Below are 19,689 nucleotides of genomic sequence, written 5' to 3' on the forward strand. Positions count from 1 at the left end.
TAATTGTATGGATTTTTTCCCTAATAATAATGTAAAATTAACATCTGTACAGAAAGACTCATGTGAAGGCCTAATTACAGAGGAGGAACTACTTGATGCAATTGGGGCCTTTAAGGATGGGAAAACTCCAGGACTGGATGGCATACCAGTGGAAGTATACAAACATTTTTTTTATATACTCAAAGGACCACTATTAGCTTGTTTTAACCACTCCTATATAAATGATAGATTATCAGACACGCAACAAGAAGGTGTGATATCATTATTACTGAAACAGGACCCAAGTGGTATATATAAAGATCCAGTCCATTTAAAAAATTGGAGACCTCTTACACTTCAGTGTTGTGATGCAAAAATCCTAGCAAAATGCTTGGCGCATAGAATAAAAAAAGTCTTGTCAGATATTATTCATCCTAATCAGACAGGTTTTTTACATGGACGATACATTGGAGATAATATAAGGCAAGTACTGGAAACAATAGAACACTATGAAATATCGGGGACACCAGGCCTGGTTTTCATAGCTGATTTTGAAAAGGCTTTTGATAAAGTACGACTGGAGTTTATATATAAATGCCTAGAATATTTCAATTTTGGGGAATCTCTTATAAAATGGGTAAAAATTATGTATAGTAACCCTAGGTGTAAAATAGTAAATAATGGCTACATCTCAGAAAGTTTTAAACTATCTAGAGGAGTAAAACAAGGTTGTCCACTATCGGCATATCTATTTATTATTGCCATCGAAATGTTAGCTGTTAAAATTAGATCAAACATTAATATTAAGGGATTAGAAATCCAGGGCCTAAAAACTAAGGTGTCATTGTACGCTGATGATTCATGTTTTCTTTTAAAACCACAACTAGAATCTCTCCACGGCCTCTTAGAGGATCTAGATACATTTGCTATCCTCTCTGGATTAAAACCAAATTATGATAAATGTACCATATTACGTATTGGATCACTAAAAAATACACATTTTACATTGCCATGTAGTTTACCAATTAAATGGTCTGACGGTGATGTGGACATACTCGGTATACAAATCCCAAAAGAAAGAAATGATCTCACTCCAATAAATTTTTATAGAAAGTTAGCAAAAATAGATAAGATCTTGCTACCATGGAAAGGAAAATACCTGTCTATTTGTGGGAAAATCACCCTGATTAACTCTTTAATCATATCACGGTTTACCTATTTGCTTATGGTTTTGCCTACACCTAGTGACCTGCTTTTTAAATTATATGAACAAAAAATATTCAATTTTATTTGGAACGGCAAGCCAGATAAAATTAAAAGGGCCTATTTATATAACGAATATGAATTCGGAGGGCAGAAATTATTAAATATTAAAGCATTAGACCTCTCACTAAAGGCATCAGTCATACAAAAGTTATACTTAAATCCAAACTGGTTCTCTAGTAGATTGGTACGAATGTCTCATCCTATGTTCAAGAAGGGCCTTTTTCCCTTTATTCAGATTACACCTGCTCACTTTCGGTTGCTTGAAAAGGAAATAATCTCCAAAATATCATTATTTTTTAAACAAGCCTTAGAAAGTTGGTTGCAATTTCAGTTTAATCCACCTGAAAGGACGGAACAAATAGTACAACAAATCTTGTGGTTAAATTCAAATATAGTAATTGATAAAAAAACTGTATTTATCGAAGAAATGTTTAAAAAAGGTATAATTTTTGTGAATGATATCATAAATAGGACTGGTGGAGTAATGTCACACATGCAGCTAACACAGACATATGGAAATGTCTGCTCTACCCAAAATTACAACCAATTAATTGCAGCATTACCACAAAAATGGAAGAGGCAGGTGGAAGGGGATAAAAGTAAGGAACTTGTATGTCGGCCTTATATTAAAGAACATAAATGGTTAAAGAAAAGTGTGATAAATAAAAACATATACCAATTTCATTTAAGGACCAAAAAACTTACAGCTGTGCCATATAAATTGCAAAATAGTTGGGAAGAGATTTTCGATGTACCCATTCCATGGCACATGGTTTATGAATTGATACGCAAAACAACGCCGGATTCAAAACTTCGAATTTTTCAATTTAAATTATTGTACAAAATTCTTGCAACTAATAGAATGTTATATATATGGGGGATACAATCTTCTCAGCTCTGTAGATTCTGCTGTGAGGAGGCAGAGTCATTAGACCATTTATTTTGGTATTGTCCGCATGTAGCTCGTTTTTGGTCACAGGTCCAGGAATGGTTGAAGAATTGCAACATTTGCGTAGAACTAACGCTACAGATAGCAATACTGGGGGATTTGAAAAGCCATAGTCAATCAATCAATAATATAATAATTATTTTAGCAAAAATGTTTATTTTTAATTTACAATCCGTGGAAGCTATGAGAATAGGAAGATTCAAATCTTTTGTGAAGCATCACAGCACAGCTGAAAAATATATGGCAAATAAAAATCCGAAATGGATGATGTTGGAAGATAGATGGGAAAGGTTGAGTGGAGCTGAAGGGTGGGACTAATAACAAGATAAACAATGTAGGGCATACGGGATCTGTGAAATGTGTATAGGTGCGGAGCTATTGTGAAATAGCACAGTTACAAGTGGAAATCAAACTGGATGGACAACAGAAATAGAGGAAGGACTAAGAACAAACAAGAGAGAACTATTATAAAGTAGACTGTGTCTGTAAATGTGTATAAGATGTATAAATTGAAGGTAAAAACAGAAATGTTTATCAGTTTACTCCAATTGGGGGATCGGTGGTAGGGTTTGCAGGGAATAATAATAAAGGTATACTCTTTAAAAAAAAGTATGTATGTCTATGTAGGTATGTGTATGTATATATGTGTATATGTATGCATACGTGAATGGATATATATATTTACCCAAAAAAATATGGGGGATTGGAAATGATGCAGACAATTACATTGGAAACAACATTCTTTCCGCAATATTAAGCTGATCCACCCCCCAAGAAAAAAACAAAAAAAAAAAAAACGCTCCCCATCCAACCTGACAGAACTTGAGAGGATCTGCAGAGAAGAATGGGAGAAACTCCCCAAATACAGGTGTGTCAAGCTTGTAGCCTCATACCCAAGAAGACTCAAGGCTGCAATCCCTACCAAAGGTGCTTCAACAAAGTACTGAGTAAAGGGTATGAATACTACTGTAAATGTGATATTACATTTTTTTTTCATTTTCAAACATTTCTAAAAACAGTTTTTGCTTTGACATTATGGGCTATTGTGTGTAGATTGATGAGGGGGAGGGGGAAAACAATTTAATCAATTTTAGAATAAGGCTGTAATGTAACAAGATGTGGAAAAATGCAAGTGTTCTGATTACATTCCGAATGCACTGTATTCACTAACAATGGAACAAGGCTCAGAGTGACTCTTTTGGAATAACTTTTTATTATACCAGTGAAAATGTTTGTATTTTATTGTTGGGATCAATGACAAAATGTGAGTTATTTTAGCCTTTTCGAGGTCAAGACCCTTTTCTGACATCTTGGTCATAACATATCGGTTTTGAGTGAAGGTTCAAAGAAACTGCAGGTCTGTGACCAGTTATTTCTCTCTGTACCCTCACCAGTGGTGTAAAAAGTACCCAACTGTCATACTTGAGTTAAAGTAAAGATATGTTATTAGAAAATGACTCAAGTGATAGTCACCCAATTAAATACTACTTGAGTAAAAGTATTTAGTATTAAATATACTTAAGTATCAAAAGTAAATGTAATTGATCAAATGTACTTAAGTATCAAAAGTATAAATCATTTCAAATTCCTTATATTAAGTAATCCACACCGCACTTTTTTTAAATTTACGGATAGCCAGGGGCATACTCCACCACTCAGACATCATTTAAAAACAAAGCGTTTGTGTTTGGTGAATCCGCCCGATCAGCAGTAGTAGGGATGACCAGGGATGTTCTCTTGATAAGCATTCACAATGTAACGAGTACTTTCGGGTGTCAGGGGAAATGTATGGAGTAAAAAGTACATTATTGTCTTTAGGAATGTAGTGAAGTAAAAGTTGTCACAAATAGTAAAGTACAGATACCTAAAACGACTTACAGTAAGTAGTACTTGAAAGTATTTTTACTTAAGTACTTTACACCACTGACCCTCACCATAATTCAACAGCACTGAGATGAACGTTTGATCTGCATGATGTCAGCCAGGAAATATAGACTTTTTAATCCAACAAAACAAAATCTCAACATGTCATCTCTGCCCCATTCGCCTAAACTTTTCTCAGCCTTTGCTTCTCTTACACCTCCACTAATAAATCTGAGAATCTCATGGCCCAGTACTGTCTATTAAACCTCCCCTACACGTGACAGTTTCAAGTTTTATTAGTCGTATGTACGGGATACACATGATATACACCGTCCAACCAAATGCTTACTTGCAGTTTCCTTCTCAACAATGCAATAATAAATAATGGAAGATAAGAATACGAACGTAAAGTAAATGGCTCAGTAGAATAGAATAAACATTTTAGCTTAAGTATAATACAAGAAGGCACATTTTATAGTCCAATATTGGCCCTCCCTCTGGTCTCATAGGGCCTGTAGTCTGCACAGTAAAAATACATTGATTTAGTATCTGCAGGCAGGGTGAAGGAGTAATTTGAGGACTGGTTAGGTGAAAGGTCATGAGAGGCCCTAAGGGGGGGTTGGTGGGATGCTGTGTCAGGTGAAGAGGCCAGGTGCTAATTAAGGCTAACGCTAGCTAGCGTGATGGACAGGCTGGTTTGCGTCTCCGGTTTCAGACTCCTGGAAGGGATATTACCCAATGCTGCTGCAGCGCAGGTCATCCGTGTAACGAAGACTGCTCTGACGCTGGTGCTGAGTAACCTCACCCTGCAGAGTCTTAGAGAACCACACTCTCACTGCCAAGGAGAAAGATTACTCTATGCCCTCGTGTTCTACCCTTGTGTCCTATGTAGTGAAAATGGAGTGAGAAATCAATGATGGGGAGGTCATACTAAAGGCTAATAGGAGAATAGTCATCCTACATATGACCATGAGAGTCCCCTGACATTATGTCTGGAGACTGCTAGATAATGCAGTAACTTACAGAAAATGGTGGGAAGAGGATGATGACATTGGATGGGATGAGAGTTAGTCAGCCGAGCGGTTGTCCCTCTTCCTCACAAGCAGTCCCTGTATGTCTATGGAGAGGAGTGTGTTGATGCTTGAGCGGTGAGTTTGTGTGCTCCTGCTCCTCTTGCCTGGCCGAGAATGTGGTGAATGTCAGACAGACGGACAGCCAGACGACTCTGTCGCCCTGCACTGGCCACTCTGGGTGGTCCCTCTCTACGGGGGGGACAAGGAGGAGACCATGCTCTGGCACGATACCCAACCCGCCCCCTCTGCTTTACCTGCCTATATACCACCTGCCATAACACTGTATACTGTAGAGGTACTATAGGCTAGGCCTATATCCCCATGGTGATGGAAGAAATGTCCTCGTGCCGGTCAGTGTCTCCAGAGCCAGACCGAAGCTTTGAGTTGCCAGGATAAAGGTTGTGAGTGGCGCAGTATGTGTGAATGTACCAACATTGTATTAGAGGAGTGTAGCCATGCAGAACTGCACCCAAGGAGATGTGGCATTGTCCTCACAAAGAGCACCGACAAGAGGTCTAAAGTCAGACGTTTATAAAGAAACCCACTCCATCTTCAGTGGGTACATGAATCAGGGGGCGGAAGTGTACTAAGCCCATGCTTCAATATTTATCAAGGCGAGTGATTGGGATCCGCCAAATCCTGCCCCTGAAAACAGTGGAACACAGGTCCTAGTCGTTGAAAATAGACAATGCCCCATTTGCATGTGGTTAATGAATTCATGATGGCCTTTGAGGGTGCGGCCCATTTTGAAAAGGCCTGCATTGAATCTGAGACACAAAGGGAGGTTTGTGATTGGCCGCCTGCCCAGCTCTGGTGTTAATGGGGTCTGAAGACCTCTGGGCCTTTGGCTCTCAGACACTGAGGTAGCCAACATACAGCAAGAACTCACACTCCACAGGCGTAGTTAACCATTTAACCTAGTCTAGCTTTTAAGTACTCCTATGAGTAGAGCGGATTAAATCTTGGTTGAGTAGACTTGGTTCTCTTAAACTTCAGCCCCAGATGAGCCTTGGCTTGAACCATCCTATACCGTGTACATTTTACATTTACATTTTAAGTCATTTAGCAGACGCTCTTATCCAGAGCGACTTACAAATTGGAAAGTTCATACATATTCATCCTGGTCCCCCCGTGGGGAATGAACCCACAACCCTGGCGTTGCAAGCGCCATGCTCTACCAACTGAGCCACACGGGACCAGTGTACGGCATCCATATTAGGAAGTTGTCCGTTCACACAATGCCGTAATCCTGATCCTTTGATACCTCTCCTGCCTCTTTGTGCACCTGACCCTGCCTGCACACAGCTGGACTACAGGTGGCTCAGTACAGCCTGAGTGTCAGTCCCCAGCTGGTGCCCCCCCACAAAGGGAGAGTAGAATGAGCCTGTCAGGGTGGCTCAGTGGGCCGACCAACACAGACTGCTGGCTCCATATCCTAAAACCCGATCTTGGGGGGGACCCACATATTCATCGCTCTTGCAAAAGCCAGACGGCGTACTTTCCAGCGGCGCTGAATCTGTCTTTTTACAATTCTGCAATGTGATAAACTGTTCCTTGTATGGCGAGCCAAACCTAAAACACCACTGGCTTGTTTACTGGAGGGGATCATGGTGGAGGCCCACTACTTTGATCAGCCTAACAAATGGGAGAGTTAGTCTGTCATTCCGTGTTATGGGTTTTCACTTCGCCGGAGGGAAACTTCTTATTCTCTGTGGTGGCACCATTCCCGTCTCCCTCCCCTTAACTCCCCCCTCAATGTAATCACAGCACCATGAAACAAGACAAGGCCTATCCCATCTACATTTATAAAAATTATGAAATGAACACTGCAATCTCTTCCATGATTTTAATTACAGTAATACCATCATGGGCGGAAGGACAAGTCCCTGCTGCTGCCCAAATCCTTCACTTAGATTCTACAGACTGACATCACAACTGTTTTGTTCCTTATGGACAGTACTATGTGGCATGCAGGACGGTTGTTGCCTTTCTCTGCTATCCTCCTTTAGTTTACAGAATACTTGTTTATAGGGAATGATGATCACGGCTTGTAGTCTGGTCATGTCATCAGATGTTCCTGGTGGGTACATTTAAGACTGAATTAAAAGTCTGCTGTCTTAAACAGATTTGCCCTCCGTGCATGGTTCACTGGACAAGGGATCAATGCAAATGTGAATCGAAAGTGTTTAATAAGCTGATGAAATATAGATCATCTGAGATCCTGCTGTAATGTCAAGGTGAATGTGTATTCATTAGGCTCATTAGTTACATTATCACCATCGAGGATCTCTGACCTGATGTCTTGGGCGACCGCTAGTATGGATTTATATCTGGGTTTTAGTCTTGCATGCGAAATATGGAGACTACTTCACTCAGACTAGATAACATCTGCAGTTTCTCTGCGGCAGTGTACGACCATGCGAAGCCCGCAACCCACCACCAGTCTTAAATATTGAATGACCGTTGTGGTCTCTTGGCCCCTACAAAAGGTTTTTGTGCCGCTTCCGCTTGACCAAGCTCTCACAAATGAACCACTCTTCAAAGGGACTAGAGGTATTACTGTGCGGTCACCTGCAGCGGTCGGCTGCTCTGCAACCTTCAGTCCACTACATGGATGACCGCTCCTGGTCAGAACGCTATTCCTGCACAGCGGAGCCCCCATGGGTGAACGCTCACAGTCCAAGTGAACTCCGTAGTCCTAGCAGGAGGCACACGGGGGAAGGTGCGGCCCGCCTGCCCACATAAATAATAGACTGCCCACAATCCTCTACTGAGTCCTCACCACTGCTCTGCGTTCTCCTACTGCGGGCGTGTTCTGTAATGTTTTTGTATCCTGTCCATGATGCCTAAACAACAAGGGATACGCCATTTCATCCTCAGTCATCACCACAGCAGCTCAACCTACATACCAGACCTCCCCAACGTCTTACTGTCAAGGGTGGTGTCCTCCCATTTTACGATCCCCTGAATACTTCAACCGAGCCAATAACATTGACCAACATTCTTACTCATTATGTTTAACAGTTAGAGCCAGTTTTTTCCTCAAGCCACATCTGAGTGAATCCAGTCTACATAAACAGCACCATCGATAGCAGACTGGACAGACAAGGACAATTTAGCCAATTATATCCACAAACACTTATGACATACTCAGGATCTCTGCTGGTGATGTCATCATAGTGGAATGCAGGCTAAGCCCATGACTAATAAATATTACTACAACCTAATGGATTTATAATTCATTGTGATGAGAGCATATGGGAGCTCCCATTTGATATGTTGGTTTTCAATAAACAGTCCCGAACTCATCGTAAGAGCGTGGGTTTGATTGTCAACCCAATGATTTATATGGTAACAGACCGTACTGTACATGTACCAGCCACTGTCCTCAAATGCTTTAAGCGATACTTCTGGGACTCATTATTACTGATCTATGACAGCCATTATATTGTTTAAGGTTTGCTTTGATTACATTTCCCCAGCCACGTATTAATGTTATGGCGTCAAAAGCTTAACTCGTCCCACAAGGATGACTTCCGATCCCATCAGGTCAAAGGTTAATGGGTAGTAGAATAAACATCCACAGACTTGCCTGCCACCATCTCTCTTTGTAAGCCGATCTCATTATAAATTAGACGCATGTTAAATTGTGCAAATCCCATGTATCTCAGGCAGAAAATGGTGGAGAAGCACTTGAAGTGAGTCTTCATGTTTTCTTCAGAGAGTGCAGGTGCGGTACACCAACGGTTATTGTGACATTTTGAGAAGGCTGTAATGCGTACCCAGGCATGACTCCTGTGTTCCCTGCTGGGGTCATGATGAGCAGACAGACACTGGATCCCTGGTATGCACCAGAGGCTATGCTCGCCTCACAGAGGATCAGCTGGGTGGCGGGGTCATGTGACGCACGCCTGCCGCGCTGTTTCCCCCCAAAACACTGGACTTAGTTAGGGCTTCCACCCATGGTAGGAAACATGAAAGTCTCCAATTCCTCCACTGAGAAAACAATACGGAGTTAATGATAATAAGTTATTTCACCCGGGCCGCCTCACCCCACACAACTCTGAACACTTTGTTCCCCTTGTGGAATGTTCCAGAGGGACAATATGGATAGAATCAGACTGTACCAAGAGCATTGACTTTAGGGGGGTTTCCAGATCCACATTGAGCAGAGCTACAATAAACCCTTCTGTAAACAGGAATCATTAAGTGAGAGTCAGCACCTTTTGCTCCAGGAAAAACAGAAGCAGGAGCCTGCAGGCTTGTAAACTGAACACTCCTTTCCCTCAAGCATAAGAAAAAGATCAAATAAAACCCTTTCCAAGAAGGTCTTTACATCTCTCCCCTGCCTACTTATTCTGGAGGGATGTAGGTAAGAGTGGTTTGGAGTGAAGCATGGTTTTAATTAGTTCTTACAGTTACTCCTTCACCCCTGGTGGCACGCCTGGCTTCCCTGATCGCTGGCAGAGCTGCTGTTGAACATCTGTAGCCTGATGAGCCAAAGGCTTGAGCTAACCTAATATCTCCCTGAGCCCAATGCGACGCTATCTCCTCAGCTCTAAAGCTTTGGACACGTGATCTTCTCCTTTTTCCAGAGGTTCTCTTTGTTAAATGCACATTGTACTTGTTGGAGTTTGACAAGGGCCTTCGTATTAGATTTGAGTCTGGTGGAAACAAAGTATTGTGTGTGTGTGTTGTTCATTAGGCGCTGTGAGATAATGCTCATGCCTAAAGTTATACATGATACACCAACCGACTGCTTTGTGCTTTTTTAACAATATCGCCTAAGTTGATTTCTCTACATATGATTGGGGCGTAGGATATGAGGAGGCTTGGGCCTCCCGAGGGGCGCAGTGGTCTAAGGCACTGCATCGCAGTTGCTAGTTGTGCCGCTAGAGATCCTAGTTTGCGTCCAGGCTCTGTCGCAGCCGGACGCGCCTGGGAGACCCATGGGGCGGAGCACAATTGGCCCAGCGTCGTCCGGGTTAGGGGAGGGTTTGGCCGGCAGGGATGCCCTTGTCCCATCGCGCTCTTGCGACTCCTGTGGCGGGCTGGGCGCATACACGTGTACGGTGTTTCCTCTGACACATTGGTGTGACTGGCTTCTGGGTTAAGCAGGCTTTGTGTCAAAGAAGCAGTGCGTCTTGGTTGACTTGGGTTTCGGAGGACGCATAGCTCTCGACCTTCGCCTCTCCCGAGTCCGTACGGGAGTTGCAGCGATGGGACAAGACTGTAACTATCAATTGGATACCACGAAAAAGGGGGTAAAAGTAAAAAAAAATAAGGATGTGAGGATGTCAAGATCAATAGAGTGAAGAGGTGTGGGAAATGGTACTTATTCATGTAAACAACTCTAGTGCTGTTGCTGTATGGAATAAAGGTAAACACACATCCATGATCAGAAAGAGAGGCGGAGGTGAGGCACTGGAAAACAGCTTTCATTCAGGATTAAAGGGCCTCGACCTCAAAAGCAATACTATTGAATAGAGTAATGAAAAGTGATTTTAGCCTGGAGGCCTGAAGGAGAGCACAGCCAGCCTGTTTGTTGATTAGAGAGAAGACAAAGGAAGAAGGATCAACTTGCTCTCAACTCCTCCACTCCTGCCCCATGTCAATAGTGATGAATATGCATGAGCTTGGCATAGACAGTGAAGGCCTTTGATGGTTTGGATGGAGAGCTCTGGACGCTTAGAGACAGAGGACGTTTACTTCTTCCTTCTAGCCTTAGGACAATACGGGCTTTTACAGTAGCTGGTCGGTCAGAGACAACCAAGTAAATGGTTTTTCCACAGATTTATTTTGCTCACCATGACTGTCCAGTGTTCATAAAGTGTCTGGAAAGTTGTGTTGTGTGGAATCTACTGCATGCATTGCAAAACAAATGCAATCACCTTCTATGCACTTGTTTAGTCAGTGTTAGCTGACTTGGTATAGTCCTGCTGTAAACGCTACAGATTCCTCATTATTTCCCACCATAACATTGTCTGTTTGTATCCCACAGACCTGCAGGCCTCCCAGACGGTGGAGTACTACAGTCTGTCAGACAAGGCCATGGACTACAGGATCCTGTTGATGGATGAGGACCAGGACAGGATGTATGTAGGCTGTAAGGACCATGTCCTGTCTATGGACATCAACAACATCACCCATGGGACACTCAAGGTGAGGTCCTCTGAACAGTCCGTTAAACTGCTAAGATTTTCTTTACAGCATCAGGGAAATGTTTAGTTGATCATTGTTTGTTGTGAAAGTATTGTAAGTAGAGACTGGATATAGCAGGATACTGACTTCATCTGCCTTATAGTATGATGGTGTGATGACTCATAACTCTCTGTCCGATACCAACATGAGTTCTATTACTTTCCATCCTATTTATCAAACTCTCACTAAAGGAGACAAAATGACCTTGATCTCATTTAGCTTTCCTTGCATGTGGCAGATCATGGCTGAATACATTAGGCTAATTATACAAGAGCAGTAATGGTGGTAATTAAGTTAAAATATAGTACATTTTATATGCTAGATCACACCCATTTCATGGAGCAAAATATGACATATATTAGTGGTGCCTGATGCAGCTCTGTGATTCTGTAACAGAAGTTCCATGCTAATTGTATCTCTGTGTGCAGTGAGGGAGCTATCCTGTCTATAACTGACAGGCGTGAAGAGCAGAACAGATGGGAATGCATTTAGTTTACCCCAGAGAGAGCTGTAGCACATCCATTTGCAAAGTAATTGCCTGATACGTTCCCAGCATTAGACCCTTCAAGCTCCTCACGGGATTGGAAATAAAGCGTTTACTGGAGACAAGTTATCATCATGATTGGGAAGTCACTACAGTGAAGAGCATCCCTATTAGGAAGTCACTACAGTGAAGAGCATCCCTATTAGGAAGTCACTACAGTGAAGAGCCTCCCTATTAGGAAGTCACTACAGTGAAGAGCATCCCTATTAGGAAGTCACTACAGTGAAGAGCATCCCTATTAGGAAGTCACTACAGTGAAGAGCATCCCTATTAGGAAGTCACTACAGTGTAGAGCCTCCCTATTAGGAAGTCACTACAGTGAAGAGCATCCCTATTAGGAAGTCACTACAGTGAAGAGCCTCCCTATTAGGAAGTTACTACAGTGTAGAGCCTCCCTATTAGGAAGTCACTACAGTGAAGAGCATCCCTATTAGGAAGTCACTACAGTGAAGAGCATCCCTATTAGGAAGTCACTACAGTGAAAAGCATCCCTATTAGGAAGTCACTACAGTGTAGAGCCTCCCTATTAGGAAGTCACTACAGTGTAGAGCCTCCCTATTAGGAAGTCACTACAGTGAAGAGCATCCCTATTAGGAAGTCACTACAGTGAAGAGCATCCCTATTAGGAAGTCACTACAGTGAAGAGCCTCCCTATTAGGAAGTCACTACAGTGTAGAGCCTCCCTATTAGGAAGTCACTACAGTGAAGAGCATCCCTATTAGGAAGTCACTACAGTGAAGAGCATCCCTATTAGGAAGTCACTACAGTGAAGAGCATCCCTATTAGGAAGTCACTACAGTGTAGAGCCTCCCTATTAGGAAGTCACTACAGTGTAGAGCCTCCCTATTAGGAAGTCACTACAGTGAAGAGCATCCCTATTAGGAAGTCACTACAGTGAAGAGCATCCCTATTAGGAAGTCACTACAGTGAAGAGCCTCCCTATTAGGAAGTCACTACAGTGTAGAGCCTCTCTATTAGGAAGTCACTACAGTGAAGAGCATCCCTATTAGGAAGTCACTACAGTGAAGTGCCTCCCTATTAGGAAGTCACTACAGTGTAGAGCCTCCCTATTAGGAAGTCACTACAGTGTAGAGCCTCCCTATTAGGAAGTCACTACAGTGTAGAGCCTCCCTTTTAGGAAGTCACTACAGTGTAGAGCATCCCTATTAGGAAGTCACTACAGTGTAGAGCCTCCCTATTAGGAAGTCACTACAGTGTAGAGCATCCCTATTAGGAAGTCACTACAGTGAAGAGGATCCCTATTAGGAAGTCACTACAGTGTAGGGCATCCCTATTAGGAGGTCACTACAGTGAAGAGCATCCCTATTAGGAAGTCACTACAGTGTAGGGCATCCCTATTAGGAAGTCACTACAGTGAAGAGCCTCCCTATTAGGAAGTCACTACAGTGTAGAGCCTCCCTATTAGGAAGTCACTACAGTGAAGAGCCTCCCTATTAGCAAGTGACTACAGTGTAGGGCATCCCTATTATCAAGTGACTACAGTGAGTGAAGTTTGTCAGTTTGCTTCAGAGTTTGTTTATTTCTGTTCAATATGTTCTCTTCCTTCTTCCGCTCCACAAGCTGTCCCTGGTTTCTGGGTTTAAAAAAATTCCCAACTTTCCAAGACCAGGATGTGCAATGGTCCCTAATGAAGCTGTTTTCTGTGTTTCTCACCAGGTGTTTTGGCCTGCATCTGTTAGCAAGATTGAGGAATGCCAAATGGCTGGCAAGGACCCCACGGTAAGAACACTTACACTCAATATGTAGCACTAACCGCTAACTAAATCCACTGAAAGTCATGTGTGATGCTAACCGCTAACTAAATGAATGAACACACTATACTGATGATGTCTCTGGTCCTTCTCCATTAGCATGTGTTAGCATGTGTTAGCATCCTGGGTTCCAAACACGTGGGGCTGCAGATGTGGAGTTGAGGAGAGTCATTGACTCCTCCTGGCATTCCTTATGTTAGTTGATAGACGAATGAGGCATAGGACTGCTCAAATCCACCCAGAGAAAATAAACAAGCATCAAAGCAGTATGCTAACTACTGTGACTGACAACAGATCTCATAACCTGTCCTGATCCCTTACTGCAACTCTGTTGTATTAGCATATACAACATCGACAACCTCAAAACAGCAGCTGGTGATTCAGTTTTCTGTAACTAATTAGGCTGTTTTGCATGTTAGGACAAAAATTCTGTTTTTGTTCCATTGTTTTTAATGGACTGTTGGCCTGTTTTTATTTGGACTGTGACTTCAAAGGCATTCATGTGGTGTACTGTTATGAAGCTAGTAGTCGTAGTTAGTAACAACAGCCACCTTGGCAGAGAGCTGCGGTCTTGTACAGTACTAGAGTGTAGGACCATAGTCTTGTACTGTAGGGGTAGAGAAGAAGCTGTTTCCAGTAAGTGGAGAGTGATTAGTGCTGCCTAGAGTCACGGCTCCAGCTCTGTGGACAGCCTGAGCGTCTTTGTGTGGAGAAGCCCAGTGGTCGGCTTACCTCTCTCCTCCGCCTCTACTCTGCCATCCCTCTCTTTCGCAGCCCTGCCTGGTCTCTCTATCTTGCAGTCTCGGCCTCTCCCCTCTCTCTCGCTTTACTCTTACTGTCTCTCTCTCTACCTCTCACTCGCTCTTTCTTTCTCTCTCTTTCTCTCTCTCTGTTTAAACACGTTTTTTATACTGCAGTTTCTCCCGGACATTTTATTTGTCTTCCTGAATCGAGAGCCCTTGTCAGGTTGTTATGGTTACCCTCCCGATGTGTGTATATATTCAATTCCTCCTTTACGATAGAATCCGGGGTCACCGGGCCTCCAGACTACGACCACACATTGTTAAGCACTGGAGGATGGCATTTGGGAGAAATATTCCTTTATTGTATGTATAAAAGCTTGAGATTGATTAAATCCATGTTTAAAAGTTCCCTCGCTGTGTGATCCTCCCTTAAAGGCCATCAGCCGGGTTTTAAATCCCCTACTACAGTTGCTCTGGCTCTGAAGGGGGGCTGTGGCTGGATAGTTAACCCAAGCAAGCTCTGGGACATGATATTAGTTCATATGTAAATCTGCTATTGGATATGAGCAGACAGTGGGGGGCGTAGAGTTGATGGAGGGTGTCGTCTGAAGGGTGTTTATCTGCTAGGAGGAGAGGGAATGAAAGAAAGTGAAAAAGCGAGAGGGAATGAAGGGTGTGTAATGTTGGACGTATCATTGTTTTTCTCGGCGGAGTTGGTGTGCGGAGTGTGAGTGGGCGCAGCTGCTCCGTTTCCGTGGGGATGGCCAAGTTCCTGACGGCTCCCTGGGTGCTCCTCCGCTGGCTCGCTCCGCGGTCTGAGTTTTTATTACGCACCAAGCCCAGTGCTCCGGCCACTCCCACCTCGTGCTGAAGAGGGAAAGATCTCGATTGGGTCTGTAATCAGATCACAGGGCTGTATATACTCAGCTCTGGACTATATAGTATATACTCAGCTCTGGACTATATAGTATATACTCAGCTCTGGACTATATAGTATATACTCAGCTCTGGACTATATAGTATATACTCAGCTCTGGACTATATAGTATATACTCAGCTCTGGACTATATAGTATATACTCAGCTCTGGACTATATAGTATATACTCAGCTCTGGACTATATAGTATATACTCAGCTCTGGACTATATAGTATATACTCAGCTCTGGACTATATAGTATATACTCAGCTCTGGACTATATAGTATATACTCAGCTCTGGACTATATAGTATATACTCAGCTCTGGACTATATAGTATATACTCAGCTCTGGACTATATAGTATATACTCAGCTCTGGACTATATAGTATATACTCAGCTCTGGACTATATAGTATATACTCAGCTCTGGACTATATAGTATATACTCAGCTCTGGACTATATAGTATATACTCAGCTCTGGAGACGGGGCTTTGACGAAATATCACTTCACTGTTGACACCCTTTTTCCCACTCTACCAGTGCCAGGGAGCAAACTGGAAATAGCTATTATGATTGTACTTAATGACAGTATATAAGTAGCAAGTGAGGAAAGTTGGAATAACATTGGTAGCTAACCATTTGGAACTGTGTAATTGCTCTTTATGAAGCATAGGCTCTGACCAATCACAACTTGGCCACTGTTAGCTTTATGACCTTCTCAACAATTGCAGTCTGGAAGTATTTTGCTGTTGAACATGCAATATTGCATGATAGATTGATTGGCTGATGTATGGATACTTTGGTGATTTCATACATTTACTAACCAATTTCCTCACCATCTCTCTGCAGCATGGATGTGGTAACTTCATCCGGGTGGTCCAGCCGTTCAACAGAACCCATCTGTTCATCTGTGGGAGTGGTGCCTACAGTCCTGTCTGTGCCTTCATCAACAGGGGCAGGAGACCAGAGGTTAGTATGCTCCTTGACTTATAATCAGGCCATGACAGCTTTGCTATAGTTCACCTACAGTACAGTCTCTACCACTATATTCTCATACAAATGGAAATTCCTGTGGATATGTGATGTGGTTATTGCTGAAACTAGAGTTTGGTAGGTTTACGGCTGGGCGCCTCTGCTTCTGAAACCAAACTGCCGGATTTTTTATGTTTCATCTGGGGCAAGAGGAAGTCTGTCTTAATCCAAGACATCCTCAGGAAAGCAGCCATGACAGTTGAGTTTAGCCTTGTGTGCCAGTCTCTCTGAGACAGAGAAGAGAGGGATGGAGTAGAAGAGGAGGAGCTGTCTGCCCCGGTCTCTGGCCACCTGGCCCTGAAAACGAGACTGGGAAACCCCTCCAGGAGAAAATCGCTCACTGAACTCACTGGCAGTTACAGCAGTCTGCAGCGCCTGCCAAATGCTAATCGGCACAGAGTTCGAAACCAGGCTCTTTCTTCGGTATGGTGTCTTCTGTCATTTAGGGTTTTGTTTAAAAAGCAGCATTGCTCTGTTTTTCCCATCCGCCAATGCTTGGATGTGTCAGTATCGTTTCTCAGACTGGGTTTGCTAACAGTAACAAGCTGCTATTGTGGGACTTTGACGCATAACTCGCTGGGCTCTTTGGCCCCTAAGCGTGTGTCACATTGTTGTATGGGAGCCTAGTGAGGAGGATTTCAGTGTCACAGACAGGTCACCTTTGTGTGAGTGTGTCGCGGTACAGACCCTGTGATGAATGGCCACGGATTGCCGCCAGAGCCACGGGAAATCTTCATGCACCACTTGCAGAGCAGCCGCGCTTTTCTGGAGAACGTCTCTGGGCTGACGGCACCCCCTTCCCCTTCATTCCCCCAGTCAGAACTGTCGAAGTGTGGGTTGGACCAAACCGGGGGGATTTTCCGCTGACCGCCGAGATTGTAAATTCAGATGATCCATTTCACTGTGAGGGGTGGCAGAGGGCCAGGTCTGAGATGGAACCACAGCATCTCAGCCCATCGGAGGACATTCCTCCCTAATGGAATGTTCTTTTAATGTTCCGTGCAGACCAGTAAAGGTAAAGCCCAGCGCTGGTTTTGTAACTCTTTAAACCGGAGGGAAAAAACCTTACTCTTGATTACCTTGAGAACATTTGGAATGCTCATAATCTCATATTTATTGCTAAAAAGAGCAGAGGGTTGAATTCCACCAAATTCCCATATAAAATCTGTTATTTACATTTTCTTTTCCTGCAGGAGCAAGTGTTCCACATTGACTCCAGAGCGGAATCTGGGAAGGGAAGGTGCTCCTTCAATCCTAGAGTCAACACTGTCTCCGTCATGCTTAGTAAGTTTTCCTCTGTCCCTCTATTGGCACTATTTATGTCTCTGCAGGACGCATCATACAAAAACCCAAATCGCTATACTTCCCCACCCCATGGTTAACCTGACTCCCCATCCCCCTTATCGGGTGACCCTGCCGTAGGTCGGGCCGCACACCCTTGTCAGTCTGTGTCGTCCTTTGGCCTCTGATTGGTTGCTGGGTGTCAAGTTGTTGACGAAATAGCCAGAAGCACAGAGTCGCACGCACAGCTCGACTTTCTGACACCCAAGCCCTGTGGCGTCAGCAGCCTTACCCATCATCAGCCCCTCAAGCCCGGGACGTCCGATCACAAGGAGAGGGTTGGCAGAGAGGAGGGGGTAGTGGTGGCAGAGAGGAGGGGGTAGTGGTGGCAGAGAGGAGGGGGTAGTGGTGGCAGAGAGGAGGGGGTAGTGGTGGCAGAGAGGAGGGGGTAGTGGTGGGAGAGAGGAGGGGGTAGTGGTGGCAGAGAGGAGGGGGTAGTGGTGGCAGGGAGAGGACCTCTGAGTCAGACTAGTGGACAATCAGGCCTGTGTCTGGGCTAGATAAAAAGGCTCCATCTCCATACTGAACCCCTCATATGAGCCTGTGCTGTCTGGGGGATGTTGACACCACTGCTCCCCTCAGAGCAGCCAACCACATACAAACACTCACACTTGGACCTGAGCCACACCTCCAGAGTACATGCTGCTGCATGCTAGGCTGGGGCTGGTGGAATGATGAAGTGACAGAGTAATGGAATGATGAAATACACAGAGGGTGTGGAGAGAGGAAAGGGAGAGAGAGTGCGGGCTCTCAGCCAGGTTCATTAGCAGAGTACAGGGAGATCAAACACTATGGCTGTAAATCCACTGTTGGCTCCATTACTGTTTACTGTCACCATTCCCTGTCCACAGTGATGTACTGTCTCTGTAAATAAAGGCTGTCATTGTAAATAAGAATTTGCCTAGTTAAATGAAAAAATTCCTTCACCATTGAATATGAACCCAGAATTTCCATTGCTGTCAATGGAAATTGAGACAGGCACATTTTTGTTCCCTTGGCCATTAATAGTCAGTGATTTTTTTGTGTTGGTGTTTTGTCAAGTCTTTAGAGCTCGTGGGGGGTGGAGAGAGTGTTCTGTTTGGTCAGATGGGAGTAAGATGGTTCAGCTATGATCCAGGGTTGTGTTCATTAGGGCACACCGTAGTGCAACTTTTTGAGATGGAAAATTACAACAAGCTTATCTTAGTGGACAAGTTCAGGTAGTACCTCCCTGTTTTACTTCATTTTCTTCCATGTTGTGCCATAATGAACACAGCCCTGTATGTGTCTCTGTGTTCCAGACCAGGAGCTGTTCTCAGGCATGTACATAGACTTCATGGGGACGGACGCTGCCATCTTCAGGAGCCTCACCAGGAGGAACGCAGTGAGGACAGACCAGCACAACTCCAAGTGGCTGAGTGGTGAGCACGTACAGCAGAAACATATATGAAGCACATGTAATGTACACCAGAAGTCTCCAACTGTGACCCTGAAGAGCTAGAGGTTGGGCAGGCGTTTGTTCCAGCCCTGCACTAACACATCTGGAGTTGGAGGTCCACATTTAGTACATCAAATGTACTTCAACTACTTTGACACTGGAGGCAATGGACAGAACGTTATACTATGACATTTTAACCTGTTTATTTATTTTCCATAGAACCCATCTTCATAGATGCCCAGTTAATCCCAGATGGATCGGATCCCAACGATGCTAAACTTTATTTCTTCTCCCGGGAGAGACTGACGGACAACAGTGGGAATACCAAGAACATCCACACCATGGTCGCTAGAGTGTGTCCTGTAAGTGTGTGTTCAGGAAGTGTGTGTGTACGTGCGTGTGTGCATTGCATATGTGTGCATGCTTGAGACATTAACATGCATCTCTTTCAACGTCTACAGAATGACATAGGTGGCCAGCGTAGCCTGGTGAACAAGTGGACCACGTTCCTGAAGGCCCGGATGGTGTGTTCAGTTCTGGAGGAGGACGGCACCGAGACACACTTTGACGAGCTCGGTGAGGAATATGC

The 19,689-nt window shown here is 43.8% G+C and overlaps 1 protein-coding gene across 1 annotated transcript in view; it reads left to right on the plus strand.

Annotated features, from left to right (window-relative positions):
• Window positions 1-19,689, plus strand: part of LOC139533907 (semaphorin-3C-like) — a 49,621-nt gene that overhangs the window by 17,255 nt on the left and 12,677 nt on the right. Inside the window, exons 3-9 of the mRNA XM_071332389.1 lie at window positions 11,132-11,292; window positions 13,553-13,615; window positions 16,160-16,279; window positions 17,536-17,626; window positions 18,964-19,083; window positions 19,320-19,462; window positions 19,562-19,676. Coding sequence (XP_071188490.1) covers window positions 11,132-11,292; window positions 13,553-13,615; window positions 16,160-16,279; window positions 17,536-17,626; window positions 18,964-19,083; window positions 19,320-19,462; window positions 19,562-19,676 — 813 coding nt within the window. The remainder of the gene's footprint in view (window positions 1-11,131; window positions 11,293-13,552; window positions 13,616-16,159; window positions 16,280-17,535; window positions 17,627-18,963; window positions 19,084-19,319; window positions 19,463-19,561; window positions 19,677-19,689) is intronic.

Source organism: Salvelinus alpinus, chromosome 11 (genome assembly GCF_045679555.1).
Source record: "Salvelinus alpinus chromosome 11, SLU_Salpinus.1, whole genome shotgun sequence".
Taxonomy (NCBI): Eukaryota; Metazoa; Chordata; class Actinopteri; order Salmoniformes; family Salmonidae; genus Salvelinus; species Salvelinus alpinus.